Here is a 24,881-nt window from a genome sequence, read left to right on the forward strand (position 1 = left end):
ACTGTAGCCACCTTGAAACACTGTTCTTGTGGGGAGTGAATTCTCTTACAGACCAACCTCTGAATACAACTATCAATGAAACTAAGGCTATTAACCTAAACTGTACTTGGTGTGGTTAGCAAGGGATCCTTCTTTTTTTTCCCACTGTGCACTTTTCATTCAGTATGGTGCTGTACTTTTCGCTGCCCTTCACCTTGGCTGAGATGGTTTTACCTTATGTCTCAAGACCAAGGCAGCAACTATAGTACCGAATCAGGATGCAGAGCAATGTAGTCAGGGTGTTAACTACTCACAGGCCACTGTAAGCTCAGACTGGAAGAAACCATCCTAGAAAAAATGAAGATCTGCTTATATGAGATACAGAGTGGTTGGGGTTTAGAGAAAAGAGGAATCACTGTGGCTATGGTGGGATAGTTTATACAAGTAGGATTTAAGCTGAGCCCGAAAGATAGGATGGATGGAGTGAGAACAGGCTGATGTCCTGACCTTCAAGTCTAAAGCATTCAGTGAGGGGCACAAAGAGCATTTTAATTTTATCTCTAAAGTTTCATTTCTGTTTTAAAAGATTGTGAAGTAAATACAGTATGTTAACATTAGTTGAATTTGGGTGGAAGACACCTGTTTTCAGGTATTCATTATTTCTGTTCTACTTTTCTGTATGTTTGAAATATTCTAATTACAAAAAAGGAAAATAGCCTTAAAGCTGAGCAGCACAAGAGAAAAAGGAAAAAAAAACTTAAATAATATGCAAATTGGTAGCCAGCTCTTAAGTAGGCAAATGGTAATGGTAGTCATTTATCAGGGTCTTGAAGGAACACACAAATAGTCTATTTTTTTTTTTTTTTTGCAACCAAAGAACTGTAAAGTGACCAAGATCATACACAGTAAAGGAACAAATTAATGGAGAAGTATAAAAAATAATAATAATAACAGGTCAAAACTTCTTCGTGGGTTGTGCTTAACCTCTTTTAGGTGTGAGATATCCTAACACAGAAAATACATTGTGCATCATTAGAAGAATTTAATATAAATAAATGACTTATTTTAGTCATTATTACCAGAAAGAAAAAGTTTAGGAATACTGCACAAGAAATAAGGGTAATCTGTATACCTGATTTTCACACGCATGTATCTAACATGAAAAATAAACATAAGCACTTTTCTGAAAGAGTGGCTTTAATGCGTGTATTTAGTTTTTTAAAAAATATACTGTGTAGTCTCTCTTTTTGATATAATTGTGTTCACCAGCTTGAATTATTGCCTTCCTAAGAATTTCTTCTTATAAGCACTGAGAGAAGAACCATTACTAATAATTTTTCTGTATTCCTAAAATGCTTGGTTAAGCTTATAGCAAGAACTGAATATATTTGTTGATTGGCAGTATAGAATTTTGAACAGTCTATTCACCACCAGTAAAATTGTGTTCCTAATGAATAAATAAATTTGAACTTGTACAAAAAGTGTTTCTACGTAACAGTTTTTCTAAATCACAGTCTACTAATTATATGTATTTGAAGTTTGAGTTTTTTTCATTCATTCATACAAAATTCTTTCAAACTCATCCTAAAGAATTTGACTTATTATATTCTCTCACAGAAGTATAATTTAACAAACTTATGGCAGTAATATTTGTTTACCGTATATCTGCAAAATTGTAAGTATCTGAAATGGTCTTACAGGTATACAAAATCCATAAAGCAATTTTCCTATTATTTCTCAGCTATTTCTACAGCTATTGTTTAAAAACACCCACTATTTTTATAATAATAGTAATGATAATTTTTTTAAAAAACCTTTTTTTCCAGTATAGTTAACATATAGTGTTATATTAGTTTCAGGTGTACAATGTATTAATTTAGCAGTTCTATATATTACTCAGTGCTCATCATGATAAGGGTACTCTTTTAATTACTTCCACCTCTCCTATTTCATCCACCTTCCCTCTGGTGACCATCAGTTTCTTCTGTATAGTTAAGAGTCTGTTTCTTGGTTGTTTCTTTTTCTTCTATTGTTTTTTTTTTCCTTAAGTTCCACAAATGAGTGAAATTGTATGGTGTTTGTCTTTCTCTTATGTCACTTACCATTATACTCTGTAGCTCCATCTATGTTGTTGTGAATGGCAAGATTTCATTCTTTTTTTTCTTATGTTTTAATAATATTCCGTTGTATATATATATACCACATATTCTTTATCCATCCATCTATCACTGGATACTTGGGCTGCTTTCATAATTTGGCTATTGTAAATAATGCTGCAGTATACATAGGGGGGGTATATATCTTTTTGAATTAGTGTTTTTGTATTCTTTGAGTAAATACCCAATAGTGTGATTATGGGATTGTAAGGTAGTTCTATTTCTAATTTTTTGAGGAACCTCCACACTGTCTTCCACAGTGGCTGCGCCAATTTGCATTCCCACCGATAGTGCACGGGGGTTTCTTTTTCTCCACATCCTCGCCAACACTTGTTGTTTCTTGTGTTTTTTATTTTAGCCATTCTGACAGGTGCAGGTTGATATCGCATTGTAGTTTTGATTTGCATTTCCCTGATGATGAGTGTTACTTAGCACCTTTTCACGTGTCTATTTGCCATTTGTGTGTGTTGTCTTTGGAGAACATGTCTGTTCATGTGTTGTGTACTTTTTAAATTGGATTATTTGGTGTTTTGGGTGTTGAGTTGTGTAAGTTCTTTATATATTTTGGATACTAACCCTTAATCAGATATGTCACTTACAGATATCTTTTCCCATTCAGTAGGTTGTCTTTTAGTTTGTTGGTTATTTCTTTTGCTGTGCAGAAATTTTTTACATTTATTTATTTATTTATTTATTTATGTATGTATGTATGTATGTATGTATGTGAGAAAGTGAATGCAAGCACAAGGGACAGAGGGAGAGGGAGAGAGAATCCTAAGCAGGCTCCACTCTCACGGCTTGATCCCACAACTGTGGGGAAATATCAGGAGTTAGATGCTCAACTTATTGAGTCACCCAGGCACGCCCCCCCCCCATCTTTTGCTGTGCAGAAATTTTTTATTTGATGTAGTCCCAGTATTTATTTTTGCTTTTGTTTCCCTAACCTCAGGAGACATATCTACAAAAATGTTTTTATGGCCAGTGTCAGAGAAATTACTGCCTGTGCTCTCTTCTAGGATTGTAATGGTTTTAGCCCTCATATTTAAGTCCTTAATCCATTCTGAGTTAATTTTTGTGTGTGGTGTAAGAAAATGGTCCAGTTTGGGGAGCCTGGGTGGCTCAGTTGGTTGAATGTCTGACTTTGGCTCAGGTAGTGATCTCACGGTTTGGGGGTCAAGCCCCACATCAGGCTTTGCACTGACAGCATGGAACCTGCTTCAGATTCTCTCTGTCTTCCTCTCTTTTTCCCCTTCTCCTGCTTGCTCTGTCTCTGTCTCTGTCTCTCTAAAATGAATAAGCATTAAAAAGTTTTTTTAAAAAGTGCTCCAGTTTCATTTTTTTGCAAGTAGCTATCTGGTTTTCCCTACACCATTTGTTGAAGAGACTGTCTGTTTTCCCATTGCATATTCTTGGCTCCTTGTCAAAGGTTAATTGACCATATAATCATGGCTTTGTTTCTGGGCTTTCCATCCTGTTCTATTGATCTATGTGTCTGTTTTCATGCTGATACCATATTGTTTTAATTACTACAGGTTTTTAGTATAACTTGAAATCTGAAATTGTGATGTCTTCAGCTTTATTTTTCTTTTTCAAGAGTACTTTGGCTTCCTGGGACCTTTTGTGGTTCCATACAAATTTTAGGATTGTTCGTTGTAGTTCTCTGAAAAATGCTGTTGGTATTTTGATAGGGATTACATACATTACATCTGAAGATTGCTTTGGGTAGCATGGACATTTTAAAATATTTGTTCTTATCCATGAACATAGGATATCTTTTTATTTGTGTCATCTTTAATTTCTTTCCTCAGGGTTTTATGGTTTTTGGAGTATAGGTCTTTTACCTCCTTGGTTAAGTTTATTCCTAGGTATTTTATTATTTTTGGTATATTTGTAAATGGGATTGTTTTCTTAATTTCTCTTTCTGTTGCTTTATTATTAGTGTATAGAAATGCAACCAGTTTCTATACATTGGTTTTGTATCCTGCAACTCTACTGAATTCATTTATCAGTTCTAGCAGTTTTTTGGTGGAGTCTGAGTTTTCTATATATAGTATCTTGTCATCTGTAAACAGTGAAAGGTTGACTTGTTTCTTACCAATTTGGATGCCTTTTATTCCTCTTTCTTGCCTGATTGCTGTAGCTAAGTCTTCCAGTGCTCTGTTGAATAAAAGTGGTGAGAGTGGACATCCTTGTCTTGTTCCTGACCTTAGCAGAAAAACCCTCAGTTTTTCACTAATGAATATGATGTTAATTGGGTTTTTCATACATGGCCTTTATTGTATTTAGGTATATTTCTACAAACCTACTTAGTTGAGGGTTTTTATCAAGAATGGATGTTGTACTTTGTCACATGCTTTTTCTGCTTCCTCTTTTGTTATTTTGGAGTAGTTTGAGAATAGGTATTAACTCTTTTTTCAGTGTTTGGTAGAATTCACCTATGAAGCTATCTGGTCCTGGACTTTTGTTTGTTGGCAGTTTTGTTTTTGTTGTGTTTTTTTGTTGGTTGGTTGGTTGGTTTGGGGTTTTTTTTGTTTTTTGTTTTTTGTTTTTTTTGAGTCTGGCTAGAGGTTTATCAATTTTGTTGATCTTTTCAAACAACCAGCTTCTGGTTTCATTGATCTGTTCTATTGATTTTTAGCTTTCTATTCTTCCTTCCTTCCTTCCTTCCTTCCTTCCTTCCTTCCTTCCTTCCTTCCTTCCTTCCTTCTCTAATCTTTATTGTTTCCTTCCTTCTACTGGTTTTGGGTTTTGTTCTTTTTCTAGCTTCTTTAGATGTAAGGTTAGGTTGTTTATTTGAGATCTTTCTTGCTTCTTGAAGTAGGCCTATATTGCTATAAATTTCTTAGAACAGCTTTTGCTGCATCCCAAAGGTTTTGGACTATTGTGTTTTCATTTTCATTTATCTCAATGTAATTTTTTATTTCCCCTTTGATTTCTTAGTTGACCCATTTATTGTTTAGTAGTATGTTATTTAGCCTTAATGTATTTGTGCTGTGTCCAGATTTCTTCTTGTGGTTCATTTCTTGTTTCATCGTGTTGTGGTCAGAGAAGATGCATAGTATGACTTCAGTCGCTTTGAATTTTTGAGATTTGTTTTGTGGCCTAATATGTAATCTGTTGTGGAGAATGCTCCATGTCCACTTGAATGTGTATTCTGCTGTTTTAGGATAGAATGTTCTGAACATTTAACATTTAACAGATACCTGTTAAATCCATCTAGTCCCATGTGTTATTCAAAGCCATTGTTTCCTTGTTGACTTTCTGTTTGGAAAACTAAGTGGGTGTTAAAGTCCCTTACTATTATTATATTATTCTCTCTTCCTTTATGTTTGTTATTAACTGCTTTATGCATCTCCTATGTTGGATGCATAAATATTTACAGTTGTTGTATCTTCTTTTGTTGGATTGTTCTGTTTATCATTGTGTAGTGTCCTTCTTTGTCTCTTGTTACAGTTTTTGTTTTAAAGTATATTTTGTCCAAAATAAGTATTACTATTCTGGTTTTCTTTTCAGTTCCATTTGCATTAATAAATATTTGTCCATCCCTTCATTTGCAATCTGCATGTGTCTTTAGGTCTAAAATGAGTCTCTTGTAGGCAGCATATAGATGGGTCTTTTTTTTTTTTTTAATCTGCTCTGTCACTCTGTGTATTTTGATTGGAGCTTTTATTCAAAGTAATTCCTGATATGTATGTATTTATTATCATTTTGTTACTTGTTTTATGTTTTTGTAGATCTTCTCTGTTCCTTTCTTCACTTGCTCTCTTCTCATGATTAGTTGGCTTTCTTTAGTGATATGCATGGATTCCTTTCCCTTTATTTTTGCATATGTATTACTGGTTTTTGATTTATGTTTAGCATTGGGTTTATATATAACATCTGCATATAACAGCCCATGGTAAGTTGACAGCTTAGGTTTGAATCTATTCTTTACTCTTCTTTCCCCATGTTTCTAGGTAAATGGTGTTATATTTTACATTCTTTTATGAGTCCCTTGACTGAATTTTACAGATATACTTATTTTTACTGCTTTTTGCTTCTCAATTTTTTTACTTTACTCTTACTTTTGGTCTTTGCTTTCCACTCAAAGAGTCCCCTTTAACATTTTTTATAGGACTGGTTTATTGGTTATGAATTCCTTTAACTTTTGTTTGTCTGGAAACTTTTTATATCTCCTTCTATTCTGAATGATAATCTCGCTGGATAGAGTATTCTTGGCTACAGATTTTTCCCTTTTAGCACTTGGAATATATCATTCCCTTCTGGCCTACAGAGTTTCTGCTGAAAAACCAGCTGATAGCCTTATGAGATTTCCCTTGTACGTAACTGCTTTCTTTTCTCTTGCTGCTTTTAAAATTCTCTATCACTGCTTTTTGCCATTTTAATTACTAAGTGTGTCTTGGTGTGGACATGCTTGAGTTGATTTTGTTGGGAAATCTGTGTGCCTCCTGGATTTGGATTTCTGTTTCCTTCTCCAGATTTGGTAAGTTTTCAGCTATTTCTTTAAATAAAATTTTTATCCCCTTTTCTGTCTCTTCTCCTTCTAGGATTCCTAAAATGTGAATGTTATTATGCTTGATGGAGTCACTGAGTTTCCTAAGTCTATTCTTATTTTGCATAATTTTTTGTTTCTCTCACCTTCTCACCTCTTACTTTCATTTTGTCCATGTCTTTGTGTCTGTTTTTATGTGTTAGGAAAGTCAGCTATGTCCCCTGCTCTTGAAAGTAGTGGCCTTATGAAGAAGTGGTTCTGTAGTGCCCTGCAGTACAGTGTTCCCTGTTTACCAGAACCTGGTGCTTAAGGGGTGTCTTTTGTGTGTGTTGTGGTTGAGTCGCTTTTTTCTTCAGTCTAGGTGTCTTTAGTGGCTCTTTGCCTATTGTGGGCAGAGTGTGGTCCCTGTCCTGTTAGTGGGCAAGTCTGAGGCTTGAGTTGAGTTAGATGAGGTGTTTGCCAGAGATGCAGTAGCAACAAACTGCAGGACACTTTCCCTGTTCTGTTCTCTGAGAAGCTTGCATTGGTGGGTAGAGCCTGTAGTCAGACCACATGTCTGCCCCCAGTCCACTGCAGTCTGTTTGTGGTTATCTTTTTCTCTCCCTGGGCAGGAGTCATTTTGGAGTATCCCTGGCCCCTATCCAGGCTGCTTGCACACTGCTGGGCCTGTGGCACTGCCCTGGATGGGCCCTGGCCAAGAGCATATTGATGGGGGGGAAGGGGGAGGATGGGAGGGAGGTGGGGGTGGGTGGAGTACGGACCCAGAACGTGCAGCGGGAGGGAGGGTAGTGGAGTTTGGTGTAAGCAAGTTAGGTAGTAAGTGGGCTGTGCTGGTTCCAGCAGGTAGTCTTATGTTTATTCTAGGGAGGGTGGGAAGAAAATGGCAGCTGCCAGTTCCTCTGTTCTTGGAGGAGTCTCCCAAGGATCTCTGTTCCTCCAGGACCCCTCTGAGATGAATAAACTACTCTTCCTCCTGTATGCCCCAGGTGGTTTTTAAACTGCTGCTTCTATGCTGTATCCCCAGGGGCTATTTTGTACCAGCTTTTTTTCTTTTTTAAGTTTATTTAGTTAGAAAGAAAGTGCTTGGATTTGCATGTGTGCACAAGTGGGGGAGAGGCAGAGAGAGAATCCCAGGTGGACTCGGGCTCATGAACCATGAGATCATGACCTGAGCCATAGTCACATGCTTAACTGAGCCACCCAGGTGCCCTGTTGTGCTGTCTCTTTAAGGGCAGGGACTCAGTATCCTTTCACCCGCCTTGCTTTCCTTCCTTATTTTTAAAATTCCAGGTTTGAAGTCCTGCTGGTTGTAAGAACTCACAAAATTCAGATCCTCTGGTTTTTTTACTTTTTAATTTATTTTTTATTTTTTATTTTATTTTTTATGAATATAACTTATTGTCAAATTGGCTTGCATACAGCACCCAGCGCTCATCCCAACAAGTGCCCTCCTCAATGCCCATCACCCATTTGCCCCTCTCCTCCACCCCCCTCATCTACCTTCAGTTTGTTCTCTGTATTAAGAGTCTCTTGTGGTTTGCCCCCCTCCCTCGCTGTTTGCAACTATTTTTTCCCCCTTCCATTCTCCCATGGTCTTCTGTTAAGTTTCTCAAGTTCCACATATGAGTGAAAACATGATATCTGTCTTTCTCTGACTAACTTATTTCACTCAGCATAATACCTACCGGTTCCGTCCATGTTGCTGCAAATGGCATGATTTCATCCTTTCTCATTGCCAAGTAGTATTCCATTGTATATATAAACCACATCTATTTTTATCCATTCATCAATTGATAGACATTTAGGCTCTTTCCATAATTTGGCTGGCCTTCTGGTTTTCAAAGCCAACTGTTCTAGGGATTTATCTTCCCTATAAAGGCTCCTCCATGTGAGGGTCTGTTTTTTTCCCCTCTTCACCCCCTGGACTCCCTGCAGGCCGCTTTGGCTCCTTACTGCATTTCTACCCTACCTACCCTCCTCAGTATGGTCTCTACTCTGCATTTAGTTGTGGAGACTGTTATGCAGTCTTCGGGTAATTTTCTGGGTTATTTACATAACCATGTAAATGTTACCTGGTTGTATCAATGGGATGAGGTGAACTTAGGGTCCTCCTACTCCACCGTCTTCCAGTAATGATAATTTTAATTTATAATTTCAGTACAGTTATAATCACAGATCTTAAATTCTTATTAAACAACCTTTAAACTACTACAAAACTATCCTGGAATTTGCATAAACAGGATAAAAGTCTTCCCACAAAGCCAGTAGCAGTCTCATTCTTTCAACTAGCCCATGTTCTTAATTATTCACTTACTTACTAGCAAATGGTCCTTGAGTTTATATTCTACTAGACACTGTGTACGCCCTGGGGATTCAGTAGTAAACAAGATACAACTTTTATCCTCATAGAGCTAAAGGCTTTTCTAGAAGAAATGCCTATAAACTTAGATCTGAAGGGAGGCCAGGAATTTACAGGTGAGATGTAGGGGTGGGTTGGTGGGGGCACTACCAGAGGAAATATCTGTAGCAGAACAACATAGGTAAAAGTTGGCTAATTTCAAAGAATATTGTACATATGGTGAGCAGCTATTAATTTCTTCATGCCTGGAGTACAGAATATAAAGGATATGGAAAATCCTGTGGGAAGGGTTAAGACATAAGCACTCAGATTGTGGAAAATTTTGAAAATCTGTTAAGGAATTTGAGATTTATCCTTAGGATGATGAAGCACTATTGAAAAGTTTCAAAAGAGAGTATATCACATTTGTATTTAGAAAGATTTCTTGGCTGCATTATGGAGTAAGAGTTGGTGGGAAATAAGCTTGGGGGCAGTTAGGACAGTGATGACATGTGTAGTAATTCAGATGAGAGGTGAAATTGGATCAGACTGTAGCAGTGGCAGTGGGGATGGGGAGAATTAAATAGATTTTTTGAAAATAGGTTAAATCAGTAGGGTGCAGTATTTGATTAGATGTGGGGAATAAGAGGGAAAGAGGAATCCAGGATGACTAGCTGTTCGGCTTGAGCCATTGGATCAGTGGTTGTTATTACTCACTGAGCTAGAGAAATTACCAGGTAGGGCTTTGGAAGTGATTCCCTCTTTGGTCTGTAAGAACTCTTATGAGTCCAAGAATTTGTGATTCTTGACTAAGAAAGCGTATTCTGTTTCCTGCAGATTAGACTATTTTCACTGCTACTCGCTTAAAATTGGGAAGGAAGTAAATATGTCATTTCCAGGATGTCCATATCTTTGGCTACTCACAGATTTCAAAATAATAGTTAAGATTCATTGTAAGAGTTCATTGGTTTATTTGTTAAAGTAGACAGAATGCTGGTTTCTATAGGTAGTGTATAATTTTGTCTAGTTATATATATAACTTAGTTATATATAATCTTTTATTGTCAATACAATCCATTGTTAAGTAACTTACAAAGTAGCTATAATGATGACAGAGCCATTGTTGTCAAGGGTGAGAACATAAATATAATGTCTAACTAACCTAATAAATGTTAAAATATTTCACAACTCTATTGCCAGTTGGAATACAAAATGGTACACTTTGGAAGACAGTTTGACAGTTTCTTGCAAAAGTAAACACACTTTACTGTCTGATACAGAAATCATACTCCTTGGTATTTACCTAAAAGAGTTGAAAACCTATACCACATGAAAATCTATACCACATAAAAACCTAAACACAGATGTTTATAGTAGCTGTATTCATAATTGCCAAAACTTGGAAGCTTGGAAGCGTTGTTTCCAAGATGCTCTTCGGTAGGTAAATGGATAAAAAGACTATGATACATCCATGCAGTGGAATACTATTCAGTGCCAAAGAGAAATGAGCTACCAAGACATGAAAAGACATGGAAGATGTCTTAGATGCATATTAGATGTCTTAGATGCATATTACTAAGTGAAAGAAACCAAGCTGAAAAGGCTATATATGTGTTATATGATTCCAGCTATATGACTTTATGGAAAAGACAGAAAATGGAGACACTAAAGAGATTAAGTGGTTGCTTCGGGTTAGGGGCAGAGAGGGGTGTTCGAATAGGTAGGGAACAGGATTTTTAGGACAGTGAAACTCTTCTGTACCATACTATAAATAGTAGATACGTGTCATTACAAATTTGTTAAAACTCTGAGATCACCAAGAGTGAACCCTATTATAAATTATGGGCTTTGGGTGATGATATATGGATCATCTTCTTCCAGGGTTACCTTTTATTCAGAGATACACACAGACACACATACATAAATAATTTTTGTGGCTTTTACAATATTTGTTAGAAATACTGCTTATATTGTTTTATATTAGTAACTATAGGGCATTTCTTCCAACTACAAATCAGTCCTGAATAATAGATTCATGTTATTGAAGGGTTGAGTGGCTTTTTTTTTTTTAATGAAAAATTGATGTAAGCAAATGGAGAACTAACTCTGCAAGTCAAGAATGCTGTTAGGCATGCTGCTGTCATGCTCACTTCTCCTAACATTTGAAGGAGAATTTTGAAAATAGCCTTTATGATTGATACAGCCACTGGGAAAAAACAGTATGGAGGTTTCTCAAAAAATTAAAAATAGAAATACCATATGATCTAATAATCCCACTACTGAGTATTTACCTAAAGACCACAAAAACACTAATTCAGAAAGATCTATGGGGGCGTCTGGGTGGCTCAGTCAGTTAAGCGGCCAACTTCGGCTCAGGTCATGATCTCGTGGTCCGTGAGTTCGAGCCCCGCGTCGGGCTCTATGCTGACAGCTCAGAGCCTGGAGCCGTTTCAGATTCTGTGTCTCCCTCTCTCTCTGACCCTCCCTCGTTCATGCTCTGTCTCTCTCTGTCTCAAAAATAAATAAACGTTAAAAAAAAATTTTAGAAAGATCTATGTATGCCTATGTTTATTGCAGCATTACTTACAGTAGCCAAGATAATGGAAACAACCTAAGTGTCTGTCAATAGACAAATGGATAAGGAAGATGTGGTGTGTATATACCATGGACACACACAGACACAACCATAGAAAAGAATTAGATCATGCTGTTTGCGACAATATGGATGGACCTAGAGGGTATTAAGTTGAATGAAACAAGTCAGGGAAAGACAAATACCATATGATTTTACTCATGTGGAATCTAAAAAACAAATGAATGAACAAACAAAAGGCAGACTCAGACCTATAAATACAGAGAACAAACTGATGGTTGCCAGAGGAGAGGGGAGTGTGGGGATAAAGGGGATTGGGAGATACCTGCTTCCAGTTAGGGAAGGAGTAAGTCACAGGAATAAATGGCACAATATAGGGAATATAGTCAGTGGTATTGTTACAGTGTTGTGTGGTGGCAGATGGTAGCTACGCTTGTGAGCATAGGATAGAATTGTCCAATCACTATGTCTTATACCTGAAACTACTGTAACACTGTGTGTCACTATACTCAAAACAGTTTTTTTAAAGAATAGAATCTTTATGATAGTTATTATTTTTAAAACATAACTTCACTTATCACTGCCATTTTCCTTTATGAAAAAAAGAAAACTAGTTTACCCACGGTCATACAAAGCTTAGTTATTCTATATGTATGCTCCAGAAACGAACATCTAAGATTCTCCATGTTATGAGGATATTGAACTTTATTACAGAAAACACTTTGTGTGCTAGAAGGAATTTCTTTCATTGCATTTTGTTTTTCTCCGCCTTATTTATTTATTTATTTATTTATTTATAATTTTTAAAAATCTTTATTTATTTTTGAGAGAAAGTGTGAGCAGGGGAGGATCAGAGAGAGAGGGAGGCACAGAATCCGAATCAGGCTCCAGGCTCCGAGCTGTCAGCACAGAACCCAACACGGGGCTTGAACTCACAAACCGTGAGATTGTGACGTGTGCCAAAGTTAGAGACTTAACCGACTGAGCCACCCAGGTGCCCCTTTCTCAGCCTTTTTTAAAGAGAAGGAAGAGTCCAAAGGAATAGAGAAAGAAGAGGTAGTCTGAAGGACATACGAGGAGTTCAAATTAGAATACATTGTGGGGTGCCTGGGTGGTCAGTCAGTTGAGCGTCCGACTTCAGCTCAGGTCATGATCCCTGTGGTTCATGAGTTCAAGCCCCACGTTGGGCTCGCTGTTGTCAGCTTGTGAATGTGGAATCTGCTTTGAATCCTCTGTCCCCCTCTCTTTTTGCCCCTCCCCCACGTGCGTGCTCACTCTCAAAAGATAAAACATTTTATTTATTTATTTTTTTTTATTTTTTTTTTCCAACGTTTATTTATTTTTGGGACAGAGAGAGACAGAGCATGAACGGGCGAGGGGCAGAGAGAGAGGGAGACACAGAATCAGAAACAGGCTCCAGGCTCTGAGCCATCAGCCCAGAGTCTGACGCGGGGCTCGAACTCACGGACCGCGAGATCGTGACCTGGCCGAAGTCGGACGCTTAACCGACTGCGCCACCCAGGCGCCCCGATAAAACATTTTAAAAAAGCATATAGAGTATGTTGGCTTTTAACAGCCTGTGGTAAAGATTTCCCATAGTACTTGAAAATGTTGACCTGGAGAGAAGAGTGATTAGGCTAGAGATATATATTTGGAAGTCATTAATGTAGGTGGTAGTGTGAACTGTGGAGTGTAACATGTAGAGTAAGAAAAAATGAACAAGGACAGAACCCAATGGAACACAAATATGTAGGGAGCAACAAAAGAGAAACCCATGGAGATAACTGAAAGCAAGCTCCCTTGATAACTGCCCAGTTCTTAAGAATTGGTAGAGAAGAGAGAAGACCAACTTGGATATGAGCAGCTGAACTTTCCAATCCCAAATCTTATTGGGGATCTCACCAGTCATTGCTGCTACAGCTATGCTGGTCTTGCCGAGTACAGCTTGCTCTTCCTGCACTGGACTCTCTTATTTCTTATAGCTGAAAACAGTAACACTTCACAAAATACTTAAAGATGATAGAAGGAAATCATAAATGGAAAGTGACATTAACCAGTTTAGGAAAATATCAGTGTGACTGCTCTTATTACTCATAGAATCACTTGGCCCCTTGGGACTCTTTAGAGAGTTGTGTTCTTTCCCTGATAGAGGTTTGCCTCCTTACTGAAACCAAGATCTGCTTCCACATGGAAGATATTTATTTTTTTCCCAAAAGTGAGGAGAGTTGTTAGGCACATTTGGACTGCTCGTAGTCTAGGCTCAAGGTAATGAAGGCTAGAGAGAAGAGTTTCTTCTTCATGTCAGTCTAAGTTCGATCTTTCATGGTTTCTTTTCATGTCATGAGGTGTATTTTCCCAAGCTGATTAACAATGGCACTGTCCATCCACCTCCTTTGAGGGAGACAATACTCTACTCACAAGGGTATAACCTTAGTCTGTGAAGCCACACAAGTGACCATCTCAGAATATATTTGTCCAACAATGGAATAAGGGCTAGGACCCTCCGTTTCTGTCCTTATGGGCTTTTCCAGAGGCTGCTTGGGCTTTCTGACAGCACTGTATGTAGCTACACTCTAAGGGCATGTATTCCAAGAGAGTGAGGTGGAAACGCGTGGCACTTTTCATATGATTAAGCCTTGGAAACCACAGTCTCACTTCTGCTATAGGCTTTCATTTGAGACAGTCATGAGGCCCTACCAGGTTTAAGGACTAGTCATGAGATTAAGCCCTGCATCAAACTCCACATTGAGCATGAAGCCTTCTTAGGAGTCTCTCTTTCCCTCTCTGTTGCTGTCACTCCCTTGCTCACACACACACTCTCTCTCTCAAAGAAATAAACATTAAAAAAATACTTGTTGACAAAAGAAAAAGAGGGACAGAGAGAACAGAGAGAATGACATGAATTAGAAGGGGAGTTCAGTGTACAGTGTATGGCAGGGAGACCAGTTAGTTAGGAAACTGTAGCAAGATTCTGAGTCTGGCTTGAAGCTCAGAATTAACAAATAGCAGTGAAGATGGAAAGGAAACCCTGATTTGGAGGGATGTTAAGGAGGTATAAACTGCAAAATTTAGTGATTATTTGAGTATGGAAGGAAAGGAGATGGGTCCAGATGGAGGAAGAGGAGAACCAGATAGTACTCTGAGTTCTGGAGTAAAAACAGTGAATATGAGTCTCTTTATAGGATTGCTTTTAGTGTTGATTTTTTTCTTCATGGATGAATAAGTAGATAGCAGTACTTAGTAACTACATGAATTGTGGCACTGTTAACAGAGGAAAAGCTTCGTGGGAGAGGAATTCGGTTTCGCAAGTGTTAAGTCAAGGCTGCTGGTAACTGAAACAGGTGAGCAAGATTCTTGGTGGATAGTAGGAATTGTGATTTGAAACTCAGGGCTTGAGATCATCTTGAGGGTTTTCTTTTATGTTTGTCTGATGGAGGGAGGAAGACTTTGTTTTTCCTACAGGGAAGAGAAAAATTCCACTCTTCGCTCTCATTTTTAGCCTTGATTGTTTTCTGTTAATTTTGAAAACTTTAGGAAGTTATTAAAATTTTTTTCTCTCTACCATAGATGATGTGACTTAACTTTTTAAAATATGCTAGACAGTAGCTTTGGGAATCACAGCCTCTGGGAAGGTACTTGTTATCTGGCAGGTCACGTTGTCTTCGTCCTAGAATATGTGGATCATAATTTCATAGTTCTGTGCTATCCCTTGATACCATTTTAAGAATTAGAATCCATGCAGTTCATTTTAAATTTTTACAGAATTAAAAAAAAAAAATTTATGGGGCGCCTGGGTGGCTCAGTCGGTTAAGCGTCCGACTTCGGCTCAAGTCATGATCTCGCGGTTCGTGAGTTCAAGCCCCGCGTCAGGCTCTTTGCTGATGGCTCAGAGCCTGGAGCCTGTTTCAGATTCTGTGTCTCCCTCTCTCTCTGACCCTCCCCCGTTCATGCTCTGTCTCTCTCTGTCTCAAAAATAAATAAACATTAAAAAAAATTTATGTATTTTTGAGAGACAGAGCATAAGCAGGAGAGGGGCAGAGAGAGAGGAAGACACAGAATCCAAAGCAGGTTCCAGGCTGCATACTGTCAGCACAGAGCCTGATGCAGGACTGAAACCCATGAACTGCAAGATCATGACCTGAGCCAAAGTCAGCTGCTTAATCGACTGAGCCACCCAGATGTCCCTAATTTTTTCTTTTAATGTTTATTTGTTTTTTGAGAGAGAGAGACCTAGTGTGAGCAGGAGAGGGGCAGAGAGAGAGGGAGACACAGAATCTGAAGCAGGCTCCAGGCTCTGAGCTGTCAGCACCGAGCCCGATGCAGGGCTCGAACTCACGAACCTGTGAGATCATGACCTGAGCCAAAGTCGGATGCTTAACCAACTAAGCCACCCAGGCATCCCATGCAGTTCATTTTAATTGTTTTTAACATTTATTTATTTTTGAGAGACAGAAACAGACCACAAGTGGGGGAGGGGCAGAGAGGGAGGGAGACCCAGAACCTGAGACAGGCTCCAGGCTCTGAGCTGTCAGCACAGACCCCCACATGGGGCTCAAACTCAGGAACTGTGAGATCATGCCCCCCATGCAGTTCATTTTAAAGCCTGAATATTCTATCTAACACTCAGCATGTTAGAGGAGGGACTTGAGGGCCTTTGGATAAAAGTGCATACTGATGAAGAGACTCTGAGGTCACTCTTACTTAGCAATATTCACATCAGCACAGCCATTCTAGCTGCAAAAAAAACTCCAAGTAATTGTTGGAATAATAATGCTTCTGTTTGATTCTTATAGGAAGATTTTGTTTCTCAGTGAATTTTAGTAACATTTTTTTGCCCTTTCTTGCTCATATGATAATAATTTCATAGACGGTGAGGTAGGGGAGCATTAGTAAATCACATATACTGCTTTTCCTACTTTGTAATGTGTATCTTTCCTTTAGAGAACTTTGTTGATTTCTTATGCAGGTTTTTTTTTTTTTTTAAGAGGGTACGAGGAAGAAAGTGGTATTCTTGTATATGTCCATTGGTATCCCTGTGTAAACTAAACTGAGTTACTGGTTTCTGACTCCTTATAAAAATTTTTGGAGGGAGAGTATTGGCAGCAAAAAGTAATGAATGGAAACGAAGGGAAAAATCTAGGTTGGCTCTGAGCAAATAACTGCTTCTTTGAGTCATACAGCAGAAATATTTCAGTTTGAATCATCTTAGAACTCTAGCCCTATAGTGTTACTTGTCAGTTATAAATATTTTAATGCTAGGAGCCTTTCTTTTGTTCCTGGAAGCAAAGGGTGGCTCTCCTGATGTCATTTTACCAGAGAATAAGTTCTTTAGCAATAGGGAAGATTTGTTTTATATTGTATAACATGCAGCATCAAATAATAACATTAATATGCTTTCTCAGAAATACATTACATAAATGATTCTCATATAAGTTAGATGTCAATACTAATGTGTTGTTGTTATATAATCTGAATTTTATGTATGAGGAAACCTTTGCTCAAAGAAATTATGATTTGCCCTAAACTACTAGAACCCAGGATATTCACATAGAACTAGAGCCTTGTTTTCTTAGCTATAATTATTATTTGAAAATCACTGTTATATTTTTCCGAGTAATAAAAATCACTTACTAAGCGCTGTTTTTTTGATGACTAACCTAAAAATTATGGACCCATTTCTCTTATAGGGTTTTATAATATCAGTTACAGTACTTAAGTGATTAAAGTTTTTTTTCTTGTTTCACATTTTATTAAAAAAGGAAAAGTATGAAAAGCATGGCTTAGAAGCAGAGTGCTTTGTTTATTCATCATTATCAGAGTACTCTAGATCTCAAATTAATTGCAAAGGTTATTTTTGCAAATAATCTGCCTACTGTGTTCTGTGTTTGTTGATAGAATGCACAGTGCCTAATAAGAATTTGTTTGCTCTCTGTCCTAGGTTCCTGGCACAGATCTCCTAGAAGCCTGGGAATTTCCTGAGTAGTAAGAGCATTATCCTAGTGAAGTAACTAATGAAGGGCCCCTAGATAGCTTCAGAATAGGGGCTAGTTACCAGAGGACTTGAGCCATCCAGGCCTCTGGGGAAGAGAGGAGGTTGGAGATTTGAGTTCAGTCACATGGCCAGTGATTGAATCAGCCCTGCCTATGTAATGAAGCCCACTAGAAACTCTAGATACTGGGGCTCCTGGGTGACTCAGTCAGTTGAGCATCCAACTCTTGGTTTTGGCTCCGGTCATGATCTTGCAGTTTGTAAGATCGAGCCCTGTGTTGGACCTGTGGCTGACAGTGCAGAGCCTGCTTAGGATTCTCTCTCTCCCTGTCTCTCTCTCTCTGTCCCTCCTCCTCTCCCCACCTCTTCTTCTCTCTCAAAATAAATAAACATTTTTTTTAAAACCCTCTAGATACCAAAGCTTAGTGCAGCTTTTTGGTTGATGGACACATTGTTGTGTATGTGTAGTGGTGGTGAGTGACATACCCTGCTTCTGCTGGAGAGACCATGAAAAGCTCTGCATTCCCTCTAAGACCTCACCCTGTGTGTGTCTTCATTTGGTTCTTAGGATTTGTATCCCTTGCAATAAAACTGCAGTCATAAGTTTAGTGCTTTCCTGAGTTCTGTGAGTCGCTCTAGTGAATTATCAAACCTGATAGTCATGGGAACGCCCCAGATGTATAGCCACTATGTCAGAAGGGCTAGTGGGCTAGGGACCTCTGAAGTAAGGACTGTCTTAGTGGGATCCATGCCCTTTAACAGGTAACATCTGTGCCAACTTCAGATGGTTAGTAACAGATTAAATTATGTAAATTGGAGTTGAAACAGAGTAACTGTGTTGTATACTCTTTTGGCTCCCAGTGAATGAACTTCAGTAATTGAAGTGTATTTGGTGTTAGCTAAATATAGCATGGCTCTTTAATTTTGATGTAATCAATAATGAAGTATGTTTTGAATTTTTATCGCTTCTTGGCCTTTTGGCTAAGATCAAGTGTAGTATCTGTTCTTATCAGTGAATTTCTTAGAAATTCAAAATTTACTAAGTTGATGTTGATATGCTTATAATAATATCTTAAACTCTTAAGATTACCAGGATTTATGTCTCTTTAACTGATTTTTATTCCTCAGTAGGGTCTAGGAATTTTCAGCGATCCCTTCAGCTTCTTTTGCTTGATTCCCTTTGTGACCAGCAACTTAGACCTGCAGGATCGCTGACTAGATTTAGAAGTTGTGTATTTAGAAAGGCTAACAGGACCATCATGGGTTAAAACCTTGGTCTTGATTAATAGCTTTAGTAGTGAGTATATGGCTTCTATGAAAGGTAAGAGCATCCATAAAAAATGGGCAAATTCTCCTCCCATGTTTAAAGAACTGCATTTATTATGTATTTGAGCACACTGAAAAGCAATCTAGAGAATTACCAAGGAACAGAAGACACAGTATAGTCAGGGACTGGTATCATAGTAAGAAGATCAACAGTAACACAAATAAAAACTCAGGGTAATCCAGAAACACATAAATTGCTAATTGCTATGACAACAATACAAACTGTCAATGGCTTGAGACAGTAAAAGTTTATTTCTCTTTTATTGTTTAATCTAATGTAGGCCAGGGTGGGAGGGGCTCTTTTGTAGAGACATTCAGTGACCCAAGTTTTCTTCCATTGTGTGACCTTCTCATTTTTTTAAGGCCTCATCTCCATTTGCCTTTAGCTGATGGATGGCAAAGGACAGACAGGTTATGTACCTCAGCCTGGAAGTGACACACATCACTTCTGCTCATATTTCATTGGCAAGAACTAGTGATTTGGCCCTCACCCAGATGCAAGGATATTGACAAGGAGAGAATATGGATGTTGGTGAGCACCTGAAGGCTGTCACAGATCCAGAACCAGTAGTGGCTGCACACTGGTGCAACATGGCTTATCCAAGTGAGAATGGTTTGGGGCCATTTCTAGGAGTACCAGGAGGAAAAAATGTAATGGAGAGAATGTAGTTTTCAAGGGATTCAGTGTCCTGTTTATAACCTTATGAGGATAAAGTAGGTAACCTGTATGTTGGGGATAGAAAGTATGGTTACCTGGGCAGTACAACCTGCATCAGCCCCATAATAGCATATGGAATGGGCAAAGTCTGCTCTCTGTTGTGGCATTGGGAAGGCAAGATAGGAGAATGAGAGATCTCCAGAGGACTGGACTGTACTAATCAGTCCTGTACGCAGCATCGGTCACTGTGCCTGGCTCAGTGTAGGCATTCTGGATATGTTACTTGAATGAGTTAATACCTCTTTGTCCTTAAACAAACAAAACCCTTTCCCTCCCTTGTTCTCCTTCAGTATTTTCCATTTCTCATCTTTCCAGGAAAACTCTCCAGAAGGCTTATTTATACTCTCTGCCTCTGCTTCCTCTCTTTGCATTGTTTCTTGGAACAACTCCACACAACTTTTTACTCCCACTACTCCACAGAAATCTCCTCAAGGTCACCAGTGATTTCCATGCTGTCAACTCTCTCCTTGTTAAAACATTGTCTTTACTTGGCTTCTGTGATATCCATGCTTCTGGTCTTTCTGTTTCGTCACTGGCTGCATTTTTCATTTACCTTTTTGCCAGTTCCCCATTCTCTTCCTAACCTCTTAACGTTTATTCTTGAGCGTCCCAGGGCTGTGACCCCAGCCTCTCTTCATTTATATTCATTTCCTCAGTGATCTTATCCAGCCCTGTGATGTCCAATACCATCTATTTGATACTGAATTTTCTAACTTTTCCCTGAATTTTAAATTCTGATTTCTAAATGCTGACTGAAAAATTTCATTTGGATAACTAAGAGGCATCATAGACTTAATATATCCCAAACTGAATTCTTTATTCCAGCCTTCCAACCCTTCAGTAAGACCCTCTCCTTCTACATTATTCCCCATTTCAGTAAATAGCTATCCTATTCATCCAGGTACTCAGACCAGAAACTGTGGCATTGTGATATCTTCTTGACTACTCCTTTCTCTCACATCTAACTTGTCAGCAAATCATATCTTTTATGTCCTCAAAACATGTTTCCTAATCACCTGGTATCTTCGTTTCTACTCTTAACCCTCCACAGTCTCTTCTCAGAGCTGCCAGGGTGAGCTTGTTAAAACAAAGTCATTTCTCTGTTTAAAACACTCCACAGTTACTTCCCGTGATGCTTAACACAAGATAGAAAGATCCTACCAAGGCTTGTGAGGCCCTGTCTTATCTGGCCCTGGCTACCTCTCTGACTTCATCTTCTACCAGCTCACTCAAATGCATTGCACTGTCCTCCTTGCTGCATCTCAGCCATGACAAGCTCACTGACACCTCAGGGATTCTGAACTTGCTGTTTCCCCTGCCTGAAATATTCTTTTCTGAGATGACCTCACATGTAGAATTGAAAGCACAGTCTAGAGCCAGACTGTGTAAGTTTGAATTTTCTAGTTGTCTGACCTTGGACAAGTTATTTAACCTTTTTTGTGCCTCAGGTCCTACATCTGTAAAATGGTAAAATAGGAGCTACCTTATAGAGTAATTGTGATGATGAAATGCTTTAATGTATGTAGAACACTTAGAATAACACCTGCCCTATAGTAAGCACTACATGTTAACTATGATGATTATTATTACTTCATCAGGTCTCACCTTAAGTGTCACCTGCTCAAAAATTATTTAAATTGTGGTAGAACCATTAGAATGAATAATGAATATGCAGCCTCCTGGGGGAACTGTTTTGAAGAGGACAATTACATGTGATGAAGAGAAAATGCATGTATAGGAAATGGCTTTCTGTGAATGTCAGAGGAGTGCTCCTTTTTTTTCCTTTTTTTTTTTTTTTTTTTTTTTTTTTTTAACCAACGTGTAAAGTTGCCCTGCCCCTGCTTCCCTTTCCCTAGTCAGTCTCCCTTGTAGGATCTACTGCTGTCCAGTATTCCCTCTCCAACTCCAACTCATGTCAATTCAGGCAGGGCTTTTTAGAGACAAACAGTTGGGAACCTATAAGGACAGACATGGGAAGGAGAAAAATTACCTCACCACCACATTCTCCCTTCTCTGCCTCAGCATGGATTTCTTAGGCAGCATCCCACTTCCTCCTATCACCTTTAGCAAAATAATAGGAAAATTTTCTTGACCCTAAATATTCTGTCAACCATTTATTACCTATGTGTATCTCTGTGTGTGTTTTTAAACTTTCCCTTTGGAGGGAAAGGGAATAAAATTGAAAAGGGACAGGACAAAAGAGATTACCTTTTAACTTCCCATCTGTTGTCATTGTTCCTATCAGCAAGCTTTTTTTTAAAACACCTAGACTTCTGTGGTATTCTTTGGGGACAGAAGGATGGGGAAATACTGTGAGGCTTGTCCTTGTTTTGTAGAGAAAATGCTGTGGTCAGACACAGGCTATGGTGGAAATGGATAATGAGGGAGGGGATTCACCGGGAAGAGTGAAAGAGTGGGAAGGTTCAGAGAAAGGGGTTAACGGGACCACTCAGGCCGAGAAATAGCTCCAGTGCTCACACATCTCACAAATCCTTCTCCACTTGCAACCCCATGCACAGGCTATAGAAATCTCTCACCACTGGCTCAGAGCTATGGGTACCTACTCTCGGTGCCAAATGAGAGGAAGCATGGAGCCACCAAAAAGTCAGATCTTATGCTTCCAGCCACAGTGAAAAAAGGTTATTCTTGGTATTCTAACATCATCTACAAACATAGTAGCAGACTGTGTATTGTAACATATTTCAGATGCTTTATGAGAGTTAAGAATTTTTTGGAGCTCAGTCCTTCTAGAACTACCCATTTACATTCTAGTATGTTAGGTAAAAATATTTGTCATATTTCTTTTTTTAGTTATTACATTATCTTTTAAAATATATGTGTTATAAAGTGAGCTTTGAAATCCAAATTTGATGTAATGGTGAGTCACATTGTAGCTTTGCATGAAGCAGATGCACTTATTTCCCTGGAAATTCTCTAGAGGAAATATTTAGACCATGGATAATCGGACTTTGGCAATCTGGAGGCAAGGATAAAATAATTGAATATCTGAATCTAAAAAGATTTTTGCTTATGTATAATTCTCTGTGTAAGTGGATCTGGAATACTTTTTATATTTTTTCTTTTTTTCTTTGGTAAAACCAGAAACAGGGTCTATATGAAGTAATTGAACTACTGGTTAATATTCCTAACGATACCCTCAATGCAGCCAAGAGTTTCTACCTTGATCGGGGCATAATAGCCTTTAGACGAGAGCTAGGCAGAATTGTTAGACTAGTGAATGGATTAGTTTCCCCACTTTGCATCTCATTTTTGTGAGAGTGATATTGTCAGTTGTAAAGTCCATATTTGTTTTTTTTTCCAAATGAGATTTTTTTTTAATGTTTATTTATTTTTGAGAGACAAAGGCAGAGATTTTTCTGTCATGGTCTAATACTTCTCTACTCTGCTACTTCTTTACTCTAATGAGTAGTTATTCCTGTAAACTACAAAGGCAAAAAAAAAAAATAGGTATATATTTAATGAGTGAGGTCTGCTTCTCAAATTCTTCCTTGCTGGTCCCAGTCATAACAATTGTTTGCCTCCCAGGAGTATGCGATATCCTGGAGGAGTGCACTGACTTGTGTGCCCACTGGGGCACCCTCAGCCAGTGACCTTGCACACTGGGTATATGTGTGAGGGCTATTCAGAGGTCCGTTAGGGGCCATATATTCCTGATGACAAATGTCAGTTCAGCATCTGACTGTCTGGAAAGATCCAAATAACTTCCTTGGTGATTTCAGGGTGTCTTTGGCCTTTGTAATGGATCAGTTCCTTTATCTTCAGTTCACGAGTTCCATGGGCACCTTCACCAGCTCTTTGTTTTGTTGCTGTTTTGCGAAAGGAGAGTGTACAAAGTTTCGGCAAATCTTGATGAGGATATAAAACTCTCACGATATCTGTGGTCAAATAGCCCCCGAGATTAGAAGTTTAGCCTTTGTAATTGCCTTGAGATAATTCAGACTTTTGAGGTATGGATAGGAAGGTTCCCTGGCCTTTAGGACCCTACGTTGTCATTATTTAGCTCTTCAAAGGGAAGACTGAATGTCTAAAAGTTGTAGATATCTGGGTAACCCATTCAGAAGTTTTAACACTCTTCAAAGCTGCTAGGTTAGAGAGGTCTAGTGTGAATTTTCTAATAGCCTGTGTCGTTACTGTAGTAAACTTTCCTTCAAGAGTTGACACTTCCTAGTTAATAGCACATAAAGGGATTGTTGATTAAATGGAATCTCATTACAGAGCATACTTTCAGCCCATTATATTCTATATATGTCAGATCTCCTTAGTGTTTACTTAGTGTACTTTTTTCTCTTGGGGCATCTCATCCAATGTACCACATTATATTCCGTTATCATATCTCCTTAAGCTCCTCTTGACTATGACTGTTTCTCAGACTTTCCTTGTTTTTAATGTCCTTGATAGTTGTGACAAGTATTCATCAGGTATACTGTAGGCTGCTCCTCTTGGTATTAGGAGCAATGGGATCATATGGTAAGACTGCTTAGTCTTGTACGAAATTGCAAAACTGTCTTCCAAAGTGGTTGTACCATTTTGCATTCCCACCAGGAATGAGAATTCCTGTCACTTTACATATTTGTCAGCATTTGGTGCAGTTTTTTCGACTTTAGCCATTCTGATAGGTACACAGAAGTTGGGATGTAATTTTTAAAGTCGGTCATTTCGTCTATCATATTTTTTTATATCTGACTATGGAAACATTAGTTTTCTCCTAATACTTCTCTTTAAATCAGCATCAGGAGGAATATATGTGCTTTTTTCCCATATGAATAACTGTTACAGATGTTTAAATAGTATTTCACTTATTATGTTGATACAATTACCTGTTCTCTTTGCTTTCTTATTACTAATAGCTTATAAACCACATGCTGTTGGTGTTAAGCTACATTCCATTGATGTTAAAGTCTCATGTTTAATTGCTTTTGTTTAATTTTTTATTCTCATTTTCCATTCTTCAAAGTCATTTTGTTTTTGTGTTTGTGTTTCTTTGTTTATAAAGTTTTTTGTTTCTGTTACATTATGTAGTTTTGTACCAATGGCTAGAAGCAGATCGTCATGGCAAGAGCCAAGATGCTGCAAATACGACTTCAGGTAAAAATAAAAATAAAAGTAAAAATAAAAGTTGAGATGTTAGAAATTATTTTAATTCACCTCAAGCCCATCATAATTGTTTTTTTATTTGGTTTTGCTTGGGCAAAAACATAGGTATTATTTTGTATTTCTGTTCTCTTGTCTGCATCTTAATTTTTGGAAAGACCTCATTTGCTTCAAGCCT

General features: G+C 38.2%; 1 protein-coding gene and 1 pseudogene across 7 annotated transcripts in view; both read left to right on the forward strand.

Moving 5' to 3' along the window:
• The window catches only part of DENND5B (DENN domain containing 5B), a 190,940-nt gene that overhangs the window by 48,486 nt on the left and 117,573 nt on the right, over positions 1-24,881 (forward strand). For 4 of the 7 annotated variants that reach the window (XM_086713700.1, XM_086713704.1, XM_086713703.1 and 1 more), the window contains exon 2: positions 24,632-24,697. The exons of 2 other annotated variants lie outside the window; for them this stretch is intronic. In XM_086713700.1, coding sequence (XP_086569826.1) covers positions 24,632-24,697 — 66 coding nt within the window. Of the gene's footprint in view, positions 1-13,106; positions 14,900-17,496; positions 17,541-24,631; positions 24,698-24,881 lie in introns of those variants that run through there. One more of the 7 variants, XM_086713705.1, reaches the window with a different exon arrangement.
• On the forward strand, positions 18,509-18,609 carry LOC112868053 (U2 spliceosomal RNA; annotated as a pseudogene).

This window comes from Puma concolor, chromosome B4 (genome assembly GCF_028749965.1).
Source record: "Puma concolor isolate L17-30 chromosome B4, mPumCon1.1.hap2, whole genome shotgun sequence".
Lineage (NCBI taxonomy): Eukaryota > Metazoa > Chordata > Mammalia > Carnivora > Felidae > Puma > Puma concolor.